This window comes from Seriola lalandi, unplaced genomic scaffold (genome assembly GCF_002814215.2).
Source record: "Seriola lalandi dorsalis isolate HSWRI2012SDOR001 ecotype SW California unplaced genomic scaffold, Sedor1 jcf7180002054693, whole genome shotgun sequence".
Taxonomy (NCBI): Eukaryota; Metazoa; Chordata; class Actinopteri; order Carangiformes; family Carangidae; genus Seriola; species Seriola lalandi.
The window spans coordinates 583,570-602,430 of NW_019525246.1; the positions used below are offsets into that span (position 1 = coordinate 583,570).

Here is an 18,861-nt window from a genome sequence, read left to right on the forward strand (position 1 = left end):
GTTTATGAACATGGCTCTTAGCTCCTGTTCATAAACTTGGCTCTTAGCTCCTTCACCTTTGGACTCTCTTTAGTGGTGTCAACATCAATATTATAGACAGTTGTCTGGAGAAAACTGTACATGTTGCTGAGAGCATCATCGTAATCTACACTGAAAACGAAGTGCACTTTGAAGAGTTCATCAAACGCTGCCAATGACGTGGTTCCCTGGCAGGGGATGAGCTTCTTGTCGATCACAACGTAGTAAGTGTTGATGGACTGCTTGCTGGTTCCAGCGGCAAGAAGGTATGGCTGGCAAGTTTCTTCCTGGCTCTCCAAGTGTTGTTCAAGGCTCCGGCATGACTGTGGAGAAACTACATGTCAGGTTGAATTGTAGTATTGTCTTATTCTGTGCCATGTTTCCACGCTTCTAATCACAATCAGATCTGCACTAACCAGGGTTTCCACACATTTTCACAGACAAAATTTCAAAACTTTTCAAGCTTTTCACCCATAATACAATATCCATAACCTGGAGAAAGTTTTTGAAGTCCTAAAGAAGATTTATATGTCCTGGAGAAGATTTTAGGAGAAACAGAGCTCTGTGCCCATGATTAATGTAAGATATGCTAATTACATTACAGACAACAAAATTCTATCAATTTTCCAAAACATTTTGATTTTACTTTTCTGCATGACTTTTCCAGGCCTAGAAAATGATTTAAAAATTCTACCGTTTTTCATGACAATGTGAAGCATGACTTACCTTGTGAAACACAACTCGATGGTCCATGGCCTGAGCTGCACCGATCTTTTGTCTTCTCTTTTTAGAGGGCTGAGGTGGCAGGATATGCAGGAGTAACAAGAGAGATGCCATGTCACTGTCCCACTCTGTAGAAAGAGAAAAAAACTTGTGTATTAGTATAATTTGTCAAATCATGTTTCTTTCATTTCAAAACTATGGAGAATTACATCATACAATCCCACTTTAGATAACAAAAACTCCTCATTAAGCACATGTATATAAGTTTGTGAATGACAATGCATTCAAATTCCACATGTTACCTGGGCAGTCAGAGGCTTCATCATTGTTCTGATTCCTGGGAGACCTCAGCAAACTGTGGATGACTGGGGTGGTTGTAAGGCTCACAGCTTCTTTGATCACCTTCCTTTTGAAGGATGGATGCCACTTTTCAAGCAGTTTGTCGGCTGTTTCTGGTCCAAAAATGAGGTTGAAATCTTGACTTATCTGCAGTGGCAGAGAAATGAAAGAACATGTTTTCTTAAATTTACATTTTTCAAATCACATGTTGCACTTAAATGTCTAATACTTACCAGCCCTTTAGTGTCCAGCAGCCTTGGAAACACTGAGAGTATGTTATCTGACTCATCAGGATTGTGGATGAGGTGCTGTCTATAGTCAAAGGTGTCCTTCATCTTCTGCGGATTATTCTCTTTCAGTGATGTGGCTCATCAACGCTCCTCATCCAACTGACCACCAATCTGAGGCAGCTCCCTCTTTTGTCCTGGACCACCACCTCCTACTGTCTGCATTTTTGTTTCCTTGAATGGAAGTTTTGTGTTCCTCTGAACGGTCTTGAGCCGCCATGCCAGAAATCCAGTGCTATTTATGCTGTCATATAAATGTTCCTGACCAAAGACAGACAAAAGTGTCACGAACCGAGCAGACAGGCAGTGGACCCAAAAAGCAGAGCTGAGGCAGACGCTTAGCAGTAGACAGTTTATTCCAGAAAAAGGGGTCGGTACACAGGAAGTCAGTCAAACCAGGCAGAAGTACAAAATCGTTAGGCAAAAGACAGGAACCAGGAATCGGAATCTTAGGGAATACACGAGGGATCAAAACACAGGGAAACTGAGCCGGAACGCTGGGACAAAACACGCAGACGATCTGACAAAGACACACTGGGAGAGGAGGGGTATAAATACACACAGGAGAGGGGATAATGAGACACAGGTGAAGGCAGGAAGTGAGGAGATCCAAATGAAATAAAACAGGAAGTGGAAAAAACTAAACTTGACGGGACCTGACAAAAAGTTAGTGAAAAACAAAAGCCATGAATTAGACAGGATTTTACCACCAAGATATGAGAAAAACAAGGGAGAAAAATAAAACTGCTAATGCTGTGTTTTAAAACAAATGTTTTAGAATAAGGATTTTTTTATGCATAAGAGCAGCAGTAGTGCAGAGTTTGATTGCATCTTAAAGTGATAGTTCAACATTTTGGCAAATTCGCACATTGCCGTAATTGATGTAATTATACAAGTAGGTTCATTACCTTTGATTAGCTTTCCAATACTTACAAAGCAGAGATGGAGTGCTAACTGTAGCACACAGAGTTGAAGCAGACTGTACAGCCCCTCTTTCCCTCAAAACAAAAACACAGCACCCCAACAATTCCAAAACACTCTTATGGACACTTCATGGCTTGCATATTCACCACACTATGTAAAAATAACATCACGTTACGAGAGAGAAAATTTTGAGGTAAATACTGAGAAGCACTGTATCACTCTGCCCAGTAGTTCATACAGGAAGTAGTTCCAGGTGTTTGTTACGTTATGTTTTCATAGCGTGGTGAACAGTCATAACCTGTCCATACGAGTGTTTGAGTTGTTGGAATGCATTATTTGATTATTTTTGCAATGAGCAAATTTGCCAAAATGTTGAACTATCCATTTAAACTATTCAGTGAAATACACTTTGTGATGTGCCTGAGTCACATATGAGCAGAATGTTCATTTTATTTCATAAGGTTAACATGATTATTCTGTACTTCTTTGTTATCTGTAATAGAGATATATGCCTGGGTTAGACAAAAATATGTCATTTCAAAACTGAAAAAAAATAAATAGTATTGCTACTTCTTGAGGTTCTAGTAAATTAGCGCTCTTTAACTTTCTCTACACTTTGCTTTGTCTGTGTCAGATGTAACCAATTATACTTTTTATAATTTGAAAGTGACAAAAAATATTTCCACAAAGCCTCAGTTCTGTTCAATTACAGCTTTTTTGTGTTTTTATCCACATTTTGATGTAGCTGTGGCATTCAGGATTAAAAAGGACAAACAATTAATAGAAATTGCATGTCATTAGGCTGAAATAATTCACATTGGTTTGAAATTAGAAGAAGAAAAAATAAAGTTGGTTCTTGTTTGTTTACCCAGCTATACCAATTACGCATCGGTGATTTATAAGGGTGGAATAATACTATTACTTAAGTAATGTTTCGTATTACTATAATTGCTGCCTTTTCTCCAATCTCACTCAAGCAAAAAGAAAAAGAAAAAAAATAATGTCAGTGCCGATATGTAATTGACCGGCAGATGAACATGCGACGTGCGTAAGGGTCCGAGGTCCCGCCCAACGCTGCTTGCAGCTTTATTTATTTTTTATTATTGCTGTTTAAAAGCTACTATAAAGGTTATTTAAAATATGGCAGTTGTTCTACAGTATATGGCCAGATTTCTGGAATATTAAGGGCGGTCCAAAAAACTAGCATAAACTCTAACCCTTTCACAATTTATTACTGGGAAAAAAACATCAGTAATCAGGCCCTACCGTACCTAAATAGTTATTCACAATCGTTTAAAAACAAAATAAGTTTAATAGCTGTTAACTACCTAACTCTTGTATTTTAAACTTACCCTTCTGTCTCAACCATATGTCCTGCAAGAATGTTAATCATCTGCCTTCTTCTACTGTCACTGAGAGTCCCTGTCGCTTCATATTCCTCAAGCACTGTTGTCCCTCCTGGTTTTGTCTGTAGAATCTGCTTGATCAGCTAAATGGATCATAACAGCAGTGTTAATGCAAGACAAGAGCAGCAAAGTAATTTCAGACGTCAGGATGATGGTAGGACTGGAGTGATTAAGACAAACCAGATTCTAAAGAAAAATCCATTTTTGGAGGAGCACAGCATCAAGTTTTTGACCTTTTAGTTTGCACAATGGCAATTTAAAAATAAATGCATGAAATTAATCAAAATCAATATAATCTGTTAATCTAAATCAGATTCTACAATTTCATTTAGCAGACGCTTTTATCCAAAGCGATGTACAATGAGCGCTAATACATCACAAGCAAGGAACTAGTTAGATAATGAACTTACATCTCTGGCTGAAGAACTTTGGGATGCCTCTTCATCACTTCTCTTTTGCTTGACTGGTCTTGCTTCACAGTCACTGCTACTGCTGGACACAGACAGGAAACTTCCACCAATTATGGATGGTGTGGATAGAGGTGACACAGATGCACCTGAATCTAAAACAAAAAGGTGTATAAATACTTAACATTGCCGCATTGTAGATACGTTTTTGCAATCAACTATGCTAGAAGAATCTACAAACAGCAGCCAAAAAACTATGCCCAATTTTGTGCTCAACAGCCCTGTCCATCCATGGAATATAAAGGTTTATAGGACACCTCTGCTGTAAAATGCATCGCTGGTAGGGATAGGGTTAGAGGTCCTATTTTTGCATTACCTGAGTAACTACTAAGTAATATCTAGAAATTTTGTCATTCAGTATTGAATAAATACCAACTGACTTCAAACTACACTTAGTAACTTTCAGTGTTTGGATGAGGCAGATCAGCTGTGTCCTTGTGTGTTTGTCCTTCAGCTGGACACAGCTATTTGTCACACCCTGAGTGGGGCTCATTACACTGAGTCTCCATCTGCCAGGATGGACACTTGGAGAGCAGACTGGCACTGAGTGTGATATCATCCTGGTCTCTGTGCCCCCTCCCTGCACTTCAGCCAAAATCATACACTATCCAGGGCACACCGAGAAGAAGCCAGAGTCTTATGTAACAGGATGAACACAACAGCTTTACCATCTCATTGTACATTTAAAGTGCATAGATCCTGTTTTAAGAATCACTAATTAAGAAACTGCTATAGTTACTGCAATACAATGTTATATCATCCTCAGTATAGTGGGACTGTCTTTCTATTCTGTGCTCAACAAATGCATTTCCCTGTTTGCTGTTATCCACATAGACGCACAATAATAATGACTCTCACTCAGTTTTAGTCTTTTGTTCTGTCACAGATCTCTCTGTATGCTGTGTAGCGGTTTCGTCCAGTTTGATTAATAAGTCTGTGAAAGAACAAACCCTATAAAGGTTTGTTACAGTCACATGACCTCAAACACACACAGTGATAATGGTTTGCAGAAGCAGTGAAATAAAAATACTCTCTTTAAATGGACCACACAGCACACAGACTCAAAGATGATATTTAAGAAAATCGAAAAAAACACACCCTGGGTTTTCCCGGTGGCCACAGTTGAATCCAATAAATCAAAATATCCTCTACAGGGTTTCCCAGGATCCAGTAAACAAAATTCAAACAAAGAAGTTCAGTCAGTTTAGTTCACTCTCGAAATGAAAAGTCACAGTCAGAAATTAAATAATACCCGAAGCAATCACTCTCGGCTTTCGTCGACTCACAGTTACAGAGATGAGTGGGTAATTGTGGTCCATGTACTTTCAGGCATTTTGCTTTATTGTTTTAAAACAAAAACAAGAAAACAATATATTCTCTGTTTCTGTTTCAACCAAATATGAGAAAATGAGAACATCGAATTAGAAGAAGTGATCCAATTCTGGTGTTTGCAAATTCCTTTTTTTCTTTTTCCTTGTTGAATTGAGGAATAAAGAAAAATAGTCAGGTCACACAGAAGTAAAGGTAAATATTTCAAAATAAAAGCTAAGAGGACAGCATAGCCATTCTATAAAAGTACAACATTATGCAAGCACAGATAGATAAAGATCTCACGCTTTCACCTTGTAATTGGCTACCAAATAATATTCATGATCAAGCTAATGTTCACTTTTTATAGCTGTTGTTGGTTGAAGCTGACTCTAGACATCAGTCCTCAGTCAGGCATTACATAGTTGGCAAATCAATCTGCTATGCAGTGTAGATCATTATCATTATTTTTACACTATTTAATCATTAAGAACAAAATAACTGAAACTACATATAATTTATTGGTAGCCGCTAAGTTAGAGTCTACAGACCGAGTTACATCCATGCCAAGTATTCTATTTCTGTATTTAATTAATTGATTGTAAAATGAATTTACATCCATGTAATAGTTTATATGCGAGTACAAAAGTTACTAAAATACAAAATTCCATGATTCCAGATTAAATGTATGTTAATGTATGTAAAGACATCCTCATTCCAGACTTCTTATGTCTGGAATGTATGCTTTTACATTCCATAACTTTCCAGAATTTTAATGCCCTGGTGACAGCCAGTTATACATTCATTAAGTGGTGCAGTTTCAAAATGTAGTGTCTAGTTTTTATACTATCTGATATTATTGTCAGGCTCATGTTGACCACAACATAAAGGCACTCATAGCAAGTAATGAAGTACATTTACTTCCCAGAGTAAATTTTTTCTGCACAAAGCTTGCTCTTCTATGGTTTAGGAGACAAAATTGAGATTCTCATTCCAGCCTCATTTTAGTTTCTATTTTGTCTGATGTGTTTCTTATATGTTTCTTCTAAAATTTAATTGGTTAACAACAGTTAGCAACAGGGGTCATACTTTAGACTAAAGGGAAATAGAACTTGAGGTACAGCTGAAACCAATGATCTCCCCTCCAGGGCTCCTCACCCTGTTATAGTGAGTCATGTGATGACCTTAGTTTCCTCAACCGATGTCCATACATCCACTGTACCACAGCACATGATGTAAGATGCAAGATAAAAGTAAGCACACATTAAGTGTATGGGCTATTTTGAATAGTTTTGGTTTTGCCTTAATATAACAAATTTTAAAAGGTGTACCAAGCCAATGTTTGTTAAAATCAAGCTTTATACAACTATTTACAACAAAATCAGGTGTGGCCATAGGTGATTTCCATTTAATAACTATGTTATTCTTAATAATAATAATGATAATTGATAATAAAAAAATTGTGTAAACATTTTATGTACACCATTGAACTGTATTACAAGGCCTTCCATTCCCTGATTGTGAGGGGGTTCTTAATTAGTGTAAGACATGTAAGGGTAAAATTCAGATATACAACTATTTACAACATTAGTCAACAATAGCCATAGGCACGCCACTCTTGACAGGGCCACACCACAGGACTTCACTTCCAGGTGTCAGGTTCAATTTTTGTCCACCAGGTGGCAGCAGTCCCATGGCCTGTGGGATCATCTCTGTACATGACAATAACAAATTAAAAAAAAGATTCAATATTATACTAGAAATATTTACAGGTAGGAATACCCTATACACACACTCATATTTTTATATGTATATATGTGAGTTTACACATACATACAGTATATACACATATTTCTTGAATAATCTTGAATATATATGTACATATGTATGTGTAAACGTCTTCCTCTATGTGTGTGTGTGTGTGTGTGTATTGTGCATATAGTCAGGATTGCTCTAGAATTATATTATATACTTATATTCGCACATAGAAGAAGAGTGTTTACACATACAGTACATATGTACACCAGTGGCGATTGCTCTAAGACTGCAAGGGAAGCTCAGCTTCCCCTAAAATGTCAACAAATAAGTGGTCAAATATGTGCTGTTGTGTGAACATTTCATTGACTAAATATGCGCTAGAACGCGTTTATGTTTTGTTCAGATTGAGCTCCTTATCACAGGTAACCGACACGACTTCTTCTCCTTCATCCCTGCAGCGCCACAGCGCTTTACACAGTGTAGACGCCGAGCGTCTCCTGACTTCAATGGGGAAGCAGAGCGTGGGTTGTTCCACTGCAGCGAAACTACACGGTCATTGGATAAATGCTGGGCTTTGTCCTGCCCATCGGACGCTCAGCGTCTCTGGGGGTCAATGGGACAGTGGGCTGGCTCGGACGCTCAGCTTCTGCATGATGATTGGATGATCTGTCTGAGGCTGAGTCCCTTTTTGATTGACAGCGAAATGAGCGAATCAGCGATCTTGAAGTATAAGCATCCACCGGAGCAGTTTTCAAGTTTTTAATTCCGTTGTTCGGAGTTGATCTGGAGACGTTACTGATCCTCAGCGACTTTGTCTTTGTTAAAAACAACTAGCGTTGTGTTTGGCGACTCTCTTCTGTCACTCTGCGAATTTACATTTAAATAAACTGACACATTTTATGATGTAGGCCGAAAAATGAGCTTCCCCTCATTATAAGACCAGCAGCCGCCACTGATGTACACATATATTCAAGATTATTCAAGACATATGTACAGGTAGGTATATTTTATAAACACATATGTATAGACATATAAGAAGATACACATGCACACATATTATATAAAAAGAGTAATAAGTAAAACAAAAAGCAATAAATAAGAGTTTCAAGTCAACACTTTCAACAGTTGCTCCCCGTGATTTTGTTTACGTGTTTGTTTACATTGTATAATTTCATTGTCTCATAACAGTATAAATGGTCTCACTACAATGAAATAGCTACAATTGGGTCTTAGATGAGTACACATGACTACAATTAGGCTAGTTGGATCCACAGGACTCTACAGGAGAGGAACAGGAATATGATTTATTTTTTTTCAAATTCTGACTTTTTTCTTTTTTTCTCAGAATTTTGAGATTAAAGTCAGAATTCTGACAGAATTCTGAGATTAAAGTCGGGCCAGATCTGGCCAGAATTTGAGTTTGAAATGTTCAAAAAATTGACCAAGATCTTGATCTATTGTATTTCAGAGATCTCTACTAAAATAAGCATGCTAACAAACTAGCTGTGTCCTGGGCCATGTTGTAATACCACTTTATGACACTAGATGCTGTGTGAGTCAGCGTAGCGTCTACTCTGCCCTCAGTCCCATAAAGAAGAAGAGCTTCTTCCAAAGCTTGAAGTTACGCTAATTCGGGAATAAAAATGAATAAATAAAAAGGGGCCGACTAGCATCACAGAAATGCAGAGATGCCTGAAGCGCATAGAAAGAGATATTTATCTGCATCCTGAAGGACCACTCCAACAAGAAACCACGTTCAATGGCAAAGAAGCAAAACACGGATGAATCCTGGCGTGTTTTTCCACCACTAGAGACAGCTCCGGGTAAATAGATGCGATTTGATGCCGGGCTGCAACTTTTCTTTTAGACTGGTGAGTAGCATCTAATGTTGGTCTGTAGCGAAAAGTATCATTAGTGCAAATGACATATATGTCAAATGACATATAACAAACCGTAGTGACAAACACTTCAAGTTGCATAAATGTATGATTGATGATGTTGACAGACGTTTTACCAATGTAATAGAATTAAGCCTGGTCCTGCGGCTGTTGTCCAGCTAGATGTGTCAGTAACTTTTCTTTTACAATTAAGACAAACAGACTGTTTGATCTAGAACCAACAGGTTCAGGATCCACTGCCTAATGCTGTATTTATTTTAGCATATTCACCCTTACTACTTATTATACACACACAACAGACCTAATGTGTTTGAATATAAAGAACTTGTATGAGCTAAACAAATTGTCCTATTACATGTTTGTCTGTATCAGGACCAGAATTCCAGCCCAGTCATCCCCAGTGATGGACCAGCACTTACTTATCTTCTGCATCTGATCTCATCAATCAACAACCACATTACAGTAACACCTTGGAGTATTATTCCTGGACAGAGCAGATATTGTTTATACTGTGATCTTTTGCACATCCTGCTCAGCAGGAGTTTTGTCAACATTTTTGCTGTTTTTTCATAGTTTTATTTTTTTCAATATGTGTGTCTTTGTATATTTATCTTTTTGACTGTTGCAGTATTTTACCTTTTTGTTGTTATTTCTTGTTAATATGTTTATTGTATACTGCACCAAACACCAAACCAAGAACCTACCTGGCAATGTACCTTATTTTCTGATTCTGCTTTATGATGATGTCATCATCCCTTCCTCATGCTGCTGTAGCCTGACACCCATGTATCATGCAGTATCTCCTAGCCTTCAAATTTGTATATGTAAATAAAAACATACTGTTTGTATTACTTGTACTTATAATTTGTTTCAGTGCTATCAACAATTTTAACTATCAACAATAAATGCACATATAAATGATAAATTATAAGGAACATGGGGAAAACAACAACAACATGATTAACTGGAAAGGGGCATAGAAGTGAAATGCTGCCCCCTGTGGAGGTGGATCAAGTAGCACGATCTTACACTTTATACCTTTAAGGCAACACCATGCAGAAATAATCAATTACACCATTACAGTATGGGGTTAAAAAGTAACACATTATTACTTGCATGCAAAAAACTGCATTGTTTTTACCCAAACTGAATGTTATTAACATGCATGTTAAAGTAGGCATGTTTGCAGAGGGAAGACCTGTAAGTACCATAGATGCCATTTTCATTAACTTATCTTGTGATGAGATGTCAAGGGACCCCCTTGCCAAAATAATGCCTAACCTTGGAGCATTATTATGCTCACTTTCCAACAACATAGTATGACATGCTTTGTACCAATGAATTCCTAGTACATATAATGATTTTGATTCCTGGCACTTTTGTACATTGATGCCAAAAGTAACAAATTAACTACTACAGTAAACTATTTTGCTCAATAATTTACAGCCTTGTGAAAAATAGTTTGATAAATACAAAGATATTAAGACATCTACCTCAGTGTAAGAATTATTGCAAAAATGTCTGGATATTGCCCTGCCTGTATTACTTCCATAAAAGAGGAACACTTCACTTACAACATTAGAAATATAACAGTATTGCAAATATAGTGAAAAGGCCTAAACTGAGTGGATTACCAATGGTTTGTCACTCATTATATATCCTAATAATATTAATGCCTAGAAAATCAATTGAGACACTGTATATGGATGAAATAACCAGATGGGTAAGTCTGCATATCAAATACCTTGCAGTGTCAAGGTATCATATTAATGTTTAACACACTACCAGTATTGGCCTTATGCACAAATAAACATCAGAGATATGGAAACTGCAGTGTAAACACGCCATCATTCAATTTGAGCAGTAACACATTCAAACAAGTTGAACAAGAATAGTTTAAAAACAGATCTATAAAATGTTTTCAAAATAAATAAAACTACAACAAAAAACTCCTTTTTATTGCTTTATGGTATTCCCTTAGAGTAACGGAAGTCCAAGTGCAAATTATGCTCCTGTAGAAACATGGAGGTACATCAGAGTGAATTCTGTGGAAAAGGAACCATTCCCTACCTAGATATTTAAGACTCATTAATCATCGTTATTATTATGATTATTGTAATTAATCAATTTATTTATCTACTAGTATTGCACAGTATCACCATTTCCTATGGGTATAACTGTTATTATTTTCTGTTACCATTAAAAATCATCAGTTTACTGTATACTGCTATTCATGGACACTCTCTCTCTCACTTCCTCGACCCCCTTTCTCCTATCAAACCCATCCAAGTCGAGGCAGACCCCCCCCTCACCCCACCCTAAGCCTGGTTCTGTTGGAGGTTTCTTCCTGTTAAAGGGAGTTTTTTCCTTACAAAATTAGAAATATAACAGTATATATATAACTAAAGATAAATCCAAAATCCACTGTGCTATATTTATCAGGAATCAAGAAGTGTAACCAAATGACCTGGAGGTCATAAATCTTGAAGAGCTGACCCAGAACTTCAGACTCTTTCCCCGTGCAAGCAGTTTTCTTCCTGAAAAGGTTCTGAAGACGAGGGGCATGTCAGTCATAGAAATGGTTCTTCAGGTTCACGTTGGTGATTCTATGAAACTCGGCACAGATCTGCACAAAAAAATGAGGGATTAAGTCTGAGTGCATGTGTATAGTATATATGTGGCTCTGGAAAAAAAAGACCAATATTGCAAAACTAAGTGACTCTCAGATTTAGCAGAAAACATGCAAATCCTTACTCTACCAACTCATATGATGTCAATTTAAGTAAACTTTATCACTGAAAGAGCCACATACAGGAAATAAATGTAATACATCTGTTCAAATATGTGTACTAAGGAAAACATTTTAGCCTGTGACTGATTTTCAGGGCAGGCCAGCATTCCAGGATCTCACAACAGGATCGTCATCACTGATAATCTCTTTGCATCGCAAGGCAAAGGTGGTTTGCATTAACTTCATAATCATGACAAGATTTTTGTCACTCATCTTAACTTCATCTACAATTTGAAGTCTCAGTTGTTCAAGGCTTGCAGCATTTTCACATCTTGGGAAATTGGTAAGGAAATTCACTTCTGTCCTCTGGGGTCTTTTGATGTTAGTGTGAGGAGATCGTTTGTCTGAGTTGTTTCTGTCCCCATTCCCAGAATTTACAGCTAACTCCTGAAACCCAGCCCGACTCAATTTAGTGCAGAAGTTCCCCATCTTAAACTTCAGACTTTTCCAACCATACCACCCTGTCCAAGATCCTGGCTCTTTTAGACAAGGATGCTTGTGTTTGTGCTACCTCTGAAACTTCCTTATCATTTGAGTGCATTGAATGCATTTTGGCCGCAAGGGTTTCAAGGATGTCATGCTTTTGTCCCCTAGATAATTGTAGAGTCTTTCCTGTTCTCACATATTTAAGATTTCCCTTCCCAAGTATCAGTTCTACCTCTTAGGAAAAAGTGGGCACTGGAAAATCTTGAGGCCATCTCTCAGCCCTTATATTATTGATAATATTATTGTGTCATCTGACGCTACTGAACTGGCATCGCTCTCGGATCGTATAGCTTTTAGCACAGTCTTCTGTGGAAGTTCCACAATGTCTACAAGGGAACATAGCTGCCCATCAAAGTCTGGGTCTTGGTATGATAGACAGAAGTCGAAGTCTAGCTTGAACTTCTCTTTTATCATTGACTTCAGCTTATTCACAGATTCTGGAGGCGAGGATAAGGCCATCTTCCTCACAATGTCTGTGGAGGTATGGACATGAAGTAGGAAGTTTTGAGCTGCGATGTCCTATTGTTAGAAAGAAAAGCAAGAAAGCATTCAGGACTTGATGTTCATTTCTGTGAATATCAATTTTTCTCCAGACAGTTCTGAGAGGCTGTATAGGCCCCTATCTGTAAACACATTTTAAATCTTCTAAGCCTTTGATCAGAATAAATCTCTTCTGTGTTAACAGCAAAAGTCCATTGATTGTGAATGCTGTGAGACTTACTGTGTCATTTAGTTCTGACAGCTGGTGGACAACTTATCTGGTGATGTCAGCTCAAATGATCTTAAATGCTCATTGTACCAGAACTGGTAGTTCCTGCAAAGAAAGGAAACAGAGTTGTTCACAAGCTGTACATGTTCAATCCTGCTGAATTTTGGAAGTCCACCTGCCTGGCCAATAGAAACAAACACTCCATTTGCATATTCTGTGTAATCTATGTAGACTTTTGATGGAATGTATATGTTTTGGCTATCTCGCTTGGTCTCTATGAAGTCTTTTGCTACTTGAGGCAGAGTAGCAACTTGGACAGAGGTAACACTTGAGGCTTGTGTGTGGGGTCTGAAAAATAGAGGCATATTTAGGTGATATGCTATCATGTGCTGATGCCTGGTAGCAAGAGTTTTCATTCTTGAAATTCTTTGTGTCATGTATGACCCTTTTGAAAAAACAATATTTTCTGTGAAACCTCATGTAAAATCAAATTTAAGCATTTGTAGTTTGTAGTCTATTAATACATTTCTTTTTTTACACTCAGTCATTTTACTGTTGTGTTATTTTGAAGTAGAGACTAGAGATCTATTGAATTGAAAAGTCAAGGGTTCTCATATGAGATTGAGCCCATTAATCAATGAAATAGTTCATTGTTGTCCTCCCTGAGGACTGGTGCCCCCTTACAGTGTAAGCTGAACCATGGTACTATTTTCTGCTCAGTTATTCACATCATCCTGTACAGACAGGTGCTCCTGGTGTTCTGTCTAAACCTTGTGTTTAATGTGTCTGGATTTGTTTGTGTGATCACAACATTTGAGTAATAGTTAACACTATAAACAACTACACTACAGCAGTATCAACACCAGCGGCAAACAGATGATTTGATAGCATTTAGGGGTGAACCCTGTCTCCTCAGAGCCCAGCAGACACTAAGGAGGAATCTGCTGAATCCAGATAACAGTAAGACAGTCCTATATAACAAGAGCAGGATGAAGCTTTTCTCATGTGTCTCTGTCTCTGCTTTTCCTTGCAGCACTCTGTGGAAGCTGTGAATGCTGGAGTGAATCCCATCGGTGACACTTCCTACAACTCCAGCCACTGGGATCTGGGCAGTGCTTTCTTCTTTGCTGGAACAGTCATCACAACCATAGGTACCATGGTTACAGCTGTATCCACAGTCTTTGGAGAAATGATATGTATCAACAGTGATTACACCTGTATCTTTTCTAAAATAATTTAAGTATGGATGGTAAGCATGAGTTAAGTTAAACCAGTTTCTGGGGAGAATTCATTATATGTATCATTATTATTTTATATCAGTGAAATCTGGTCCACATTATCTCTGTAATTACAAAAGTCCACAAGTCCACAAGTATTAGATGTATGTAGATAACAGTTGATGACTGCAGGTATTTCCTCTACTTATGTCCTCTTTATTTAACCAGGATCTCAAAAGTTCAAAGTGTCTTTATTGTCCCTCACACAATCATCAAGGTCAAAGTTCAAAAGTCAAGTAAGCAGTCTATGTAAATAAGCTTAAAGTTAAATACTATTTGCTATTTAACAACTAAACAGCAGCGGGAACAAAGCTGGTTCACCTTCACACACTGAGACCTTTCTGTCAGGAAGTCTAAAATCAGCCAACTAGATTCAAATCCAGTTTAAAAAGATGAATTAGCGTTTCTACTAACAGATGTGGCTGGATGGTGTTAACAGCTCAGGAGAAATCTATAAACACCAGCCTGGCCTGAGCTGTTCTCTGCTCAAAGTGGTGATCCAGAAAGTTTAGTAGTGTGATAGTAGCATCCTCCACACTTCTGCCAGACCTGTATGCAAACTGCAGGGGATCAAGGGATTTCTCCACCTGCTATACCTTTTTTAATCAGCATCTTGAGTGTCTTCATGATTAAGGATGATGTTATTGCAATTGGCCTTGAGTTATTAAATGTTATTGTTTCAGTCTTTAAAACAGGGGCAATTGTAGAATGCTTCCATAGGAACTGGTCGAAACTGTTTTTGCACACTTGTGGTATCAACAACCAAAGCAACCATCTGCATTAAAACCAGCCAGGGCAATGTTTCTATTCACTTTGTCATCATATCCAGTCATAGAGTACATGCCATTCCAGGCTTCCTTTAAGTTGTTACTGCTCAGTTCAGCTTCAGCTAATTTTATCTTTGTACCTGAGTTTAGCCTTTTTGATATCCAACCTGAGCTCCTTTTTTTAAGTTCATCCTTTATATGCCGTTTTTCTGGAGCCAAAACAGTGGTCCAGGGTTTCATTGTGGCGTGTGGGACAACTAACAAATTGATAGAAACAATTCAACATTTTCTGAAGGTTACAGTGATTAAAATCCCCCATTATAATAAAGGGGGTATCATCGGAGGTGGACTGGAGTGTCTACACCACTTTGAAGATGGTGTTTGCTGCTGTTTCTGTGTTGGCCCTAGGATGAATGTAAACAACAGTGACAAACAGCTGAGGGAATTCCCTTAGGAGATAAAAGGGCCTCAGCGACATGGACAATAGCTCTCTATCTGGCACACACAACTGACGTTGCATGGTAAAAGTGTTGCACCATCTGCGATTGATGTATAGACATACAACCCCTCCCTGTCCCTACCTCACTGCCCTGAAGCCATATATGTCCAAGGAAGTATCAGAGTCCGAGTCAGTGAGCCATGTTTCCATGAATGTCGTGAGACAGGCATCCCTGTATTCACATAGATGACTGTTACTCCCATGTAACTGGTCCATTTTATTCCTCAGAGATTGGATGTTGGCCAGGATTATGGAAGGCTGGGGATGCAATTATTTTGCTGTTGTTTCTGTAAATACTAAATCATGCCACCTCTCGTCCCTCTTTCCTGATGTAGGCTGCTTTCTTGAAGTCACAGTTGTGGGCTCATTAATCTCCTGATTAATATTAAACATTTGTGAGAGTAAGGGGGCGGTGAATGTGCTGACTACGAATCCTTAAGAGTCAGAATCTAACAGGGACAACAGAAAAAAAAACAAAAACAAATGCCGCTCAGCGTGTCTGAGAATGGCCGAATCCGTCATCAACAACATCGGCGGGAACATTGTTCCCGACATGTACGAAAAAGTGTGTGGTCTGTGTCGAACCCAGATGCCTCCACCCGAGTCTCTGCGTGAGGAATGGTCTTTAGCACCCTACGGAATGTTCAGGCGCTGGGGGTAGGTGTTCAGGTACGAAATGGGAGAACTGTAATTGTATCAGCTGGATGAGGATAAAACATTGGAATCTTCCACCGCTGTAGTTATGCTGACTTCCAATGACAGGGGGCTTTGAAATGTGCGATACCGCGTCTGGATCTCGGAGGCACTACGCAGCCCCCCATGTCAGGAAGAAAAAGAAGCAGAGGAAGATGACCATATACATGCCAAACGTGCGAAAGTGCAATCTCCACTCGGCTACTCTGTAAGCCCCCGAATCGTTCCAGCTATTCAACATCTGTTCACTCTGTGCAACATCCGTGCGAACGACGACACAGTCAAAAGCGTGGCACAGACTCTTTTATACGAGTTGAAATCAGTAAAGAAGATCCACGAGGCCATCCATGACATGTACGATAATCTGGGAGGAGAGGACGTGGTGAAAATTGGACTATTTTCGATCAGTAATCGACTGTTGGAAGTTCATTAGTTCTGTTTTAATGAAATACGTAATTACTGGAGAAAACTAACGACGTATGTAGAGGACCAAATGGTCCTCAGTCAGTTGATCTTCTGGACCAGACTATTAAAAACATATTTTCGAGACTCAGAGACCAACACTATTGTGACGGCTGCAGAAATCCAACAACTGGAAAACATTCTGAACAAAAGATGCTAACTCCGAACTGGACCCTGGACAAAATTCCAGCCCAGATGAAGGCACAAGTATGAGTGGAACTCAAAAGAAAGCAAAGACGGTTAGCTCAAGCAAAGTCTCTGGCGCGAGGCAATACCGCGAAAGCTATCTTTCATTGGGATTTACTTTCACCGGGGATGCAATGAAACCGACTCTGTTGTGCTTGGTGTGTGGTGAAGTAAGCTTAAACGCCATCTCCAAACGAAACACCCTTCGCTTCAAAACAAGAATGCGGACTATTTTGTTCGCCTGCGTGAACACATGGAGAAACAGGCAACTTTCATGAGAAAAACCACAAAGGTAAATGAGAGAGCCCTTAAAGCAACCTGCCACATTGCTGAACTTGTAGCTAAGTCAAAAAAGTCGCACACTGTGGCAGAGACATTAATACTTCCCGCCTGCAAAGCCATTTTAAATGAGATGCTCGGATCTGAAGCGGCTAAAGAAATAGCCAAAGTCCCTCTCTCAGATAACACAATTTCCAGACGTATTGAGGACATTTCTGCAGACATCGAAAGTGTGGTTTTGGAAAAGGTCCGTATCAGTCAGAAATTTGCATTGCAACTTGATGAGTCTACTGATATTAGTGGACATGCTCAACTCTTGGCCAATGTGCGTTTTGTGGATGGAGACGCAATAAAAGAAAACTTCCTTTTTTGCAAGGCATTGCCAGAAAAAACAACAGGAGGGGAAAATTTCCAGGTCACATCAGAATATCTTGAACAAGGAGGACTTAAGTGGGAAAACTTCACGAGTGTCTGCACTGATGGAGCTGCAGCCATGGTTGGGCGCACCAAAGGCTTTGTAAGCAGAGTGAAGGAAAGAAACCCAGATGTGATTGTTACGCACTGTTTTTTTACACCGTGACGCCCTTGTGGCCAAGACCTTACCAGCAGACCTAGTTCCTGTGTTGGAGGATGTTGTGCGCATGGTAAACTTTGTAAAGTCACGACCTGTGAAAAGTCGCATATTTGCATCTTTGTGTGAGGAAATGGGAGCGGAGCATAAAGCCTTGCTGTTTCATACGGAAGTACGGTGGTTGTCGCGCGGCAAGGTCTTGGTCTGTGTGTATGAGCTGCTGGAGGAACTTAAAGTGTTTCTGACAAATGAGAGGTCCGATTACGCAAAGCTGCTTGCAAGTGATGTGTGGTGTGCAAGGCTGGCATACCTGGCAGATATTTTTCATCATCTGAATGAACTGAACACACGAATGAAGGCCAAAATGAAAACCTGCTTACAAGTACAGCTAAAATAAATGGATTCCGTTCAAAGGTGCAACTCTGGCAACAACATGTGGAAAGTGGCAATCTTGAAATGTTCACACTCACCAAGCAATGGCAAGATGTTAACACTGCTGCATTGTGTGAGATAACAGTTAAACATTTAAAAACTCTTGAGGAGAAGATGTCATTTTATTTCTCTTCAGCCTCCACTGAATGCCTTGACTGGGTTAGGGACCCATATAGCTCAGCATCAGTTGGTGGAAAGGACGACTTTACAGGAGCAGGAGGAATTAACTGAATTGAGACAAAATCGTGGTTTAAAGCTAAGCTTTGCTGATCTACTTATGGATAGTTTTTGGTTGGCTACTGCCAAGGAGTTCCCCATTCTGGCAAAGCTATTTTGACATTGCTCCCATTTTCCACGACATATCTGTGTGAGGTGAGCTTTTCAAGCCTGACTGCTATAAAAACTAAAAACAGAGAGAGACTGAAAGCTGTTGAGGAAGAGCTTCGTGTGTGTCTTTCTTTGATTCCTGCCAGGATATCAGCTCTGTGTTCATCCAAACAGGCCCAGGTTTCACACTGAGCGAATAGAAATATGAACGATTGGCTCAAAAAAGTTTGAAAAACACTGCTCTAAACAATAAC

General features: G+C 39.0%; 2 protein-coding genes across 2 annotated transcripts in view; one reads left to right on the forward strand and one right to left on the reverse strand.

Moving 5' to 3' along the window:
• The window catches only part of kcnk10a (potassium channel, subfamily K, member 10a), a 74,782-nt gene that overhangs the window by 25,398 nt on the left and 30,523 nt on the right, over positions 1-18,861 (forward strand). Inside the window, exon 3 of the mRNA XM_023423772.1 lies at positions 14,148-14,265. Coding sequence (XP_023279540.1) covers positions 14,148-14,265 — 118 coding nt within the window. The remainder of the gene's footprint in view (positions 1-14,147; positions 14,266-18,861) is intronic.
• Positions 18-12,864, reverse strand: LOC147818106 (uncharacterized). Its single transcript, XM_087178641.1, has 7 exons — positions 12,667-12,864; positions 3,644-3,780; positions 1,467-1,746; positions 1,314-1,436; positions 1,044-1,227; positions 745-869; positions 18-341 (listed from the first exon to the last, which is right to left on the reverse strand). Exons 1-7 carry the CDS (start codon positions 12,862-12,864, stop codon positions 18-20), a joined length of 1,371 nt encoding a protein of 456 aa, XP_087034767.1.

Bases quoted from the DNA above. Each gene is read 5' to 3' on its own strand.
- LOC147818106 (XM_087178641.1), bottom strand. From the start codon at position 12,864: ATGGCCTTATCCTCGCCTCCAGAATCTGTGAATAAGCTGAAGTCAATG. The intron at 3,781-12,666 runs GTAGCGTCAGAT...TGATCCATTTAG, and splicing joins CCGAGAGCGATGCCAGTTCA to CTGATCAAGCAGATTCTACA. The intron at 870-1,043 runs GTAACATGTGGA...CTCTTTCTACAG, and splicing joins TGAAGCCTCTGACTGCCCAG to AGTGGGACAGTGACATGGCA.